At 39.7% G+C, this 7,561-nt stretch overlaps 1 protein-coding gene across 1 annotated transcript; it reads right to left on the minus strand.

Annotated features, from left to right (window-relative positions):
* Positions 1-2,871: 2,871 nt before the first annotated feature.
* Positions 2,872-3,665, minus strand: LOC148011235 (uncharacterized). The gene has a single exon (XM_087670301.1). It carries the CDS (start codon positions 3,656-3,658, stop codon positions 3,185-3,187), a length of 474 nt encoding a protein of 157 aa, XP_087526427.1. The 5' UTR covers positions 3,659-3,665; the 3' UTR covers positions 2,872-3,184.
* Between the last annotated feature and the right edge of the window lie 3,896 nt (positions 3,666-7,561).

Consider the following 7,561-nt stretch of genomic DNA (forward strand, 5'->3'; position numbering starts at 1 on the left):
GCATGCTACCTTCAACATCGAGCACCAAGGAACTAGCACTTGCCTAGGAAGGGGTTAACATCAATCCTTTTTCCACAAGGTCAACTATAAGAGCAAAAAACAAAAAAGTGAAAGTGATGAGCAATGGGTCTACAAGGGCTAAAGTTAAAATTTTAGAAAAAATGAAATACAACTACTGAAAGTACATTGACCATATCAAAAAGCTAAAGTCAAAAGTAAAGAGTGAGAGTGCTTCTCAAAATGCCAAAAGCCAAATATGGCACAAAGGCATCAAGCAACCAAAACACATTAAGGAATTAAATTCAATATTTCGAAAACCCAAATATTTCTTGCAAAATCATTCTTGAGTGCCACACTCATTCCCATGCAAATTCTAATTTAAAATTGTACACACCTAAATGTGTTGCATATGTGAGTCAATGTAAAAGATGCACCGATGAGCCAAACACCCGAGGCTACAAGTAACAAAGCACCCCAGGATAGTGTTGAGAGAGAGGCCATCCAAATGTAAAATAGCTCAACCATATTTCATGTGGAAAATTTTGAAATCATATCATTCCAATGGTTGAAGATGACCATTGCCACTTTCCAATGAGAGAGAATAGGGCAATCATTGTCTCATCTCTTGGTTATCTCATTTTTGTTTCTTACATCATTCTGTTGCTTTATGCAAGTGTCCAGAGGGGAAGAGAGGAGGGAAGAGAGGTGTTGACAAAGAGAGAATGGAGAGGAAGGAAGCTACAAAGAGAAGCAACTAACAAGCACGAAACTCATAGATGCCTTCAAGATTACAAGGTGGTGAGTATGTTTTGCCCATTTATTTTATTACCGGTAGATTTGATAGCCAAGCTCGATAGGAGAGTAGCCTCTCCAACTAAACGAGGTTAGAGAGATGCCATGGCTAGAAAGCTCATGGTGTGAGAGATGGCAAGCATTTGAGGGATTGAGAGTAGATGAAATAATATGCACCAATCCATCTGCATCCAGTAAAGTAGTTGGTCCGAACTACACACAAAAACAGTAAACTAGCCTCCTCTCACAGGTCTCTGCTCATTCTAACCTTGTCAGTGCACAGCCCTCCTGTTCACACCCAAAAGCTGAAAACATAACCTTGGTGTCACGCCAAAATCTCTTCAGCTCTATCAATGATCAATCAGCTCCTTAATGCTGCATTGATACCATGTCAGACTGCGGTATTGCAGAAGCATATGACCAGACTGAACATAACTGCAGAACACATGTGCAGACACACACACACACAGAGGAGAGAATGCTGAAGACTGCTGAAAAAACAGTCACACACACACACACACACACACAGAGGAGAATGCTGAAGACTGCTGAAAACTGAATGCTGAATGCTGAATGCAAAGGGCAGAATATATACAAAGCTGTGTGTGTACAGACAGCCAGAAGACGTCTCAACCTGCATGAAAAATGATGTGCTGGAGACCGGGCAGATGCAGCCTATAGATAGGCTAGAGAGAGAGAGAGAAATAATGTAGTTGCCTGCATTAATGCAGCTGACAGATGCTGTCAGCTTGTCTCTGCCGCATGACAGGCCTAACCACCTGTCTGCCAGCATGCCTGCTGCCCACACACCTGCTGCCCATCTGCTGCCCTCTGGTGCCCACACTGCCCACTGGGACCGGCGTGACCTTGATTGCTGCCTGCCCAAGCCTAGTGCATGTCCTGGAGATGCCAAACTGCTAGCAAATGTTCCCACAACTACTGCAAAGGTATTCCCAAACACAGAACATGCACTTCACACAGAGTAGGCACCTTAGGCATCTAAAGAAGTCTTAAGCAAGTCCTATTGAGAGGCTTGGCAGGTAGCAGTGCCCATGAAGGAGCTTAAGCAAATTCTTTCACATTACGTGAAGCAAATGTTGACGGGCAGTCTGGTTATTTATCGTGGCAACAGACATCAAAGAGTAACTTCCTTTGGTTGATGAGGATGTTTACTTGGTGTATACAAAGGCCAATTTGATGAGCACTCCACCTTGACAACTCCTAACATGATACTCTAATTTAGCATAGACAATCTGTGCCTTTCATAGCTTCTTAAATTGGTAAAGATGTGCCACAAATGTGGCTCATTGACCTAAGGACCAACACTCTTGGCTTCCTAGTTGCAAAATCAATCTAACCAAAATTTCAATCTGTAACAGACTAGGACAGCAGTCACCCATTCCATAAATGGCACCAATGGCTCCTGTTCTTCTCTCTAGGGCTAACAGCTGACATGACAAGACAAATAGCTTGTCATTCATGGTTACTGAATGGAAATGCCTGCATGTGTCAAAAACTCCAGATACAAATTATGATTTGTTGTGTGAAACAGAAAATCAGTATCAACCTTTCATGCCTGTATAATTCCCCCAAAATTCACATAACAATTATTATCTCCAGCATTTAGTATTGTAAATTCAAGATCCTTGCCAAAGCCCTCAAGATAGTAAGGACTCAGAAGACAATTAACTTGTCATCTGTGGTTGCCAAGTCAATGAGTAAATATTAAGACCCAGATTTGGAAAAGGACTGTTTCTAGTCACAAGAAATTCAATAGTCTGTAAATTCACACAGAACTTCATAAAATGCCTTTCCTGGTTATGTACAGCACTTTGCTGGATTTCATATCTCGCTGGATCATGCAAAAATCCTTGCAAACGTATTGCAAAATGGAAATGCCCGTGATGAGTACATAAAACATCATATTTGAAAAGGGTGTACCGAGTCAGAAGAAATTCCACACTCCGAAAATTCACGTTATCTATAGCATTTCATGCGTGCTGCAACACACAATTCTCGCAAAACCACAGGAAGGCCACATGGAAATGCCTGCAATAGGTACGTAGTAAAGCCCCCAGATATTCAAAAAGGGTGTGTGGAGTCACAAGAAATTCAACACTTAATAAGGTCGCACAAACTTCATGAAGCTCTTTTCGTCATTATCTACAGAGTTTTGCTGGTCTTCTATATACAGAATCCTTACAAAGGCACAGCAGGAGAGTGAAGAAAACTAGCCCCTCCCTTTTTGTTTTTTGTACTTTGTGCAAGATCTTAGCAAGTTAGTAAAACTCTAAGCACACCTGCGTTTTCTTTCAGAATCCATTCGCATTCCTTCGATTGGATCGCCTTTCTCAAGGTTTGCTTCAAGATGTATATGAAACCCTAATTTCCTCTAGCTACTCTGCTGAAGCCCTTCTTTACCTTCCTCTTCGTTTATGTTGACGAGAGGGTTCTCACCTCTCTTGATGCTGAGGAGAGGATTCTCACCTTTGATATACCACCCGAGGCCGAAGAAGGTAAGGCCAGCGAGGATGACCGCACCCCAGGCTTGCGAGTACCATCTGCTGTAGAGACGCGTGGCGTAGGCCCATTGCTCCTGCAGGGTGGCCGGGTCAGGGTTCTCTGCGTCTGGGGGGTTGATGGGAGGGGGAGGAGTCATGGGAGGCGGAGGTGTCTCTGACGACTCGGAAGGGGCTGCAGCAAAGCATCTAGAGCTTTGCCAAGAAGCAGCAGTTGGCCTCTGATTCCTCCTCCGCCATGAATTCCATAGCTCGCTGATGCTGCTGCTGCTGCTGCTGCTCCTCCTGCTAAGAGCACCTTTCATGGCCATCGCCCTCTCTCTCTTCTTGTTTGCACAAATGTACATAAGCCAAGGAACATGTCTATATCTATCTTGTATACTCAAAAATTAAAATCGTCTTACATTTACGAATACTTTCTAAATTTCTATATATGTCATATAATCTAAATTGAAAAATACGTTTTGAAATTCTATGTATGTTTAATGGTCTAAATTAGGGTGGTTTCACACTTGGGCAAACAACAAAAAATGTGAAGGGCCATGAGCTCATGCGTCGAGCACTAGTGCCTCAAGAGAACTGTCTGTAGATGAAAAAGTTGACCAACATGACCTTAGTGCCCAAACCCAAAACAAAGCAATATTCATGTCTGGCAAGAAATTCATGGAACTTACACAACTACCTTTCCATTATGCCAATGCTCATTTAGGCTGGGTTCAGCTGGAGGCAGCAGCACTCATTTCTAATCTAGCTTTGGTTATTCATTACAAGTATTCGTTATTTTTTGGATTCACTCCCATTTTGCACCCAAATGTGAATCCATCCCTTAATTCATCTCATATATTGACCTTATATACTCAAAAAAGTTATATTCACAAATCTATTTTAAATTTCTATATATACCTTATATGGTTTGAATTAATTAATGTATAGATCTACACTATTATTTAGGATGTAGCCTCAAGGGAGGCTCCGAACCTCCCCTAACCTCCTGAACGTTCTTCAAGCCAACCTTTACAAAAGTTTGAATTTCGTGTGATGATAATAAGATCTCTCTCTCTCTCTCTCTCTCTCTCTCTCTCTCTCTCTCTCTCTCTCTCTCTCTCTCTCTCTCTCTCTCTCTCTCTCTCTCTCTCTCTCTCTCTCTCTCTCTCTCTCTCTCTCTCTCTCTCTCTCTCTCTCTCTCTCTCTCTCTCATGTTATACAACAAGTGAGATGCTTGAAAACATTGTGTGTTAGTTGATGTGCATAATAGCATAAGACTGTGAATGCACCTGTGGGCCCTATGAATAAGACTCCCATGTATGTATAAGAATCCACATACTCCAACTCCTCATGTTCATATGTGGGTTTAGGTGATGATCTTCCAATCCACAATGGTATAGTATTAAATACCATTACCTTGGTAAAGAAGGTTCATTGGAAGCCCACTACCTAATGCGGAGTGCAATGCATCATCCAAGTGTCTTTATAGCCCCTTTGGAGAGTTAGCTATGAATACAATGTCATCTACATACAAAAGGAGAAATATCCAAATGTCAACTAGTGGAGCTCCTTTGTCTCCTTCATGTGAGATATAATCAGTAATCCCATCAATGTACAAGCCAAATAATGTCTTAGAGAGGGGGGCATCCCTGCTTCACCCCAATGGTGGACTGAATAGGTGCTGAAAGGCCCTCATGTGTCTATAATTTGCCCACAACCATCTCATACTGTGGCAAAATATCCACCTAAGTTCTTTTTGTACTCCCATGGCATGCAATCTGTGTATCAACATGTCTCTTGGCATTGTGTCAAAGGCTTTGCGAAAGTCCATAAAGTAGCAATAAGTCCGTCAGCCATTGACCCTTTCCTCCTTAATGATCGCTTTGAGTATGAGGATGTAATCATGTTGCAAAGCGGATCACATGACAAGTCTAACGTCCTCTCTCATGAGACAAAAGACATGATTTGTCACCCTATATCATGGAATGTTGATTACATAACTATTTACATTCACATCATATGGCTAACTTCAAAGGAAAAATAAATATTAATTAAACTATAAAGTGTTACGGATTAAGAGGTTTTCTATAGCTTGCTATAGTTACTGCCGAAAACTTTGTGTGCCCAATCATGTCGCGTCTAGAACATGTCAAAACTTCCAAAATGGCTCTAAAAGCTCTGAATTCCGACTCCATATAAGGGAGAAACAACAAAACTATGTTTTTATCCTATTCTCCTATTTTGCACCACACGGTCATGTTGCTTTCGCAAAAAAAAACTAGGAAAGCCTGAACCATATGAAGAAAATAGCAAATCATTTCTTAAAAAGCACTCATTTTAATAAAAGCATATTTCAATTCTAACACTTTAACCTTATCTACATTAAATTAAATCGAATCAATTAATAATATTAAAGATTGATAATTTAGTTAAACTTATCACTAAAGAAGCTTAAACTTGTAATTCACAAATAAACTAATAATAATATCATGTAAATATGCATTATTATATATTACTATTACTATATAGATTCACCTAAAGATTATTTATACTCAATAATATTTAAAAATAATAATTTACCTAATTTTTCCTAATTAATCATCTACTCATTGTAATACTAAACATATTAGTTCTCTACTATCATTCTACCAAGCATGATGTGACTAGCGTCACGTTTAGCGCTTACATATAACAAGTCACAATTATGTAGTAAATAGATAGTGAGAATATACAAATAAATAAATCTAAAATCATATTATTTTTATAATATTTTTTAAATATCTATCGCACAATCCCATGGCATAAGTTGATCCCTATCACATGTTTAACCTTATAACCTTTAAAAACTCACAAAATGACAAGTAAAGTCTATTTTCCATAGTATACTCTCATGATGAGAAGCAACTATCCTCAATTGTGTATACTCCTACTGAAAGAAACATGAATTAGCATCAATGCTCAAACAAAAAGTACTATAAATTTAAGATGCTCATGATAAAAGCATTAACAACTCAAGTACTCTATCACCCACACACTACACATTCTAGTGTCCCATACCACTAGAATATGGAATATATATTACATTTTGATCAATCGGAATATCATTGGTAACCAAAACAATAAATTTCAACTTCAACATATTAATTATGCCTCATACGGCAAATCTATGTGGATGATTAGCCACATGCCACTCTTGCCTCATGCAATGAATCTACATCACAAATCATTCATACTACCTCATGCAGTGAAAAGAAGTATATCGATGCTATCTCTGATGCCAGGAGGCATATTCCACGGTGGATTCCGTGCCACGGTGGATTCCGTGCCACGGTGGATTCCGTGAGGTTTTGTGGTAGATTCCGTAAAATTTTATTACCGGGGCTCATACACAAAGTGGATTCTTTGTGCGAGAAGTCGATGGGGACGCCTATCCTTTTCGGGCGTTTTGTTAATTTTATGTGTATATGGGTGATTCCATAGCGGGTGATTCCGCAAAATACATATTTAAATTAATTAACGTTTAGGAGTTTAGAGTGCGCACTCGTGATAAATTAAGGTTAGGATTGATTTCTAACCAATTTATTTATATAGCTGAAGACTGCTAAGTATTCACTTTTGTCAGTTTAATTGTATTATTTAATTTCTAACAATTGTGAATGCTTCAGTTGATGTGTAGAGCAAGCAGCGGTGGCAGTGGAAAGCATTGGAGGATAGCGTGTATTCAAATTATCGTCAATTTTTTATGGGTGCGTATCTTAGGCATGGCGCCTATCTTTTGTCGCGCTTATTTATCAAAGCGCTTGATATTTATTTATTATTTTTGTATGCGCATGGGCGCACGATTTAAATACTTGTATTGAACATTGTATTTGGGTACCGCCTGACTTCTTGGGCGCCCATTAGCTTTAATTCTTTATTGGCACAAAAGCAAACTCAAAAGCTAAAGCGTGCTATTTTGTAATTTGGGCTATTATTTGAGCTTGAAGATGAATAATATATGAAATACATGCTTTGTGGAGCACTCACACAAGGCATGGGGGGAGATTGCACCCAATCGGTCTCTTGTTCATGTCGTGCAAGTTTTCTTCATTGATTTGTGTGCAAAAAGTAGAGTTCTTTTGTTCTTGGGGACCTTTTGACGCTCACTACGCGCGCATACGGCGACCGATCTGTGCACTAGTGGTATCAGAGAGAAGCTGAGATCGAGAGCTTCCAATCGCTTACCATCTTGCACGAAGGCGGAGCTCCTGGAATGATCAAGCTCT

This window comes from Lygodium microphyllum, chromosome 28, assembly GCF_053477565.2.
Source record: "Lygodium microphyllum isolate KBCC chromosome 28, Lygodium_microphyllum_v1.1.10, whole genome shotgun sequence".
NCBI classification, from domain to species: Eukaryota; Viridiplantae; Streptophyta; class Polypodiopsida; order Schizaeales; family Lygodiaceae; genus Lygodium; species Lygodium microphyllum.

Bases quoted from the DNA above. Each gene is read 5' to 3' on its own strand.
- LOC148011235 (XM_087670301.1), bottom strand. From the start codon at position 3,658: ATGTACATTTGTGCAAACAAGAAGAGAGAGAGGGCGATGGCCATGAAA.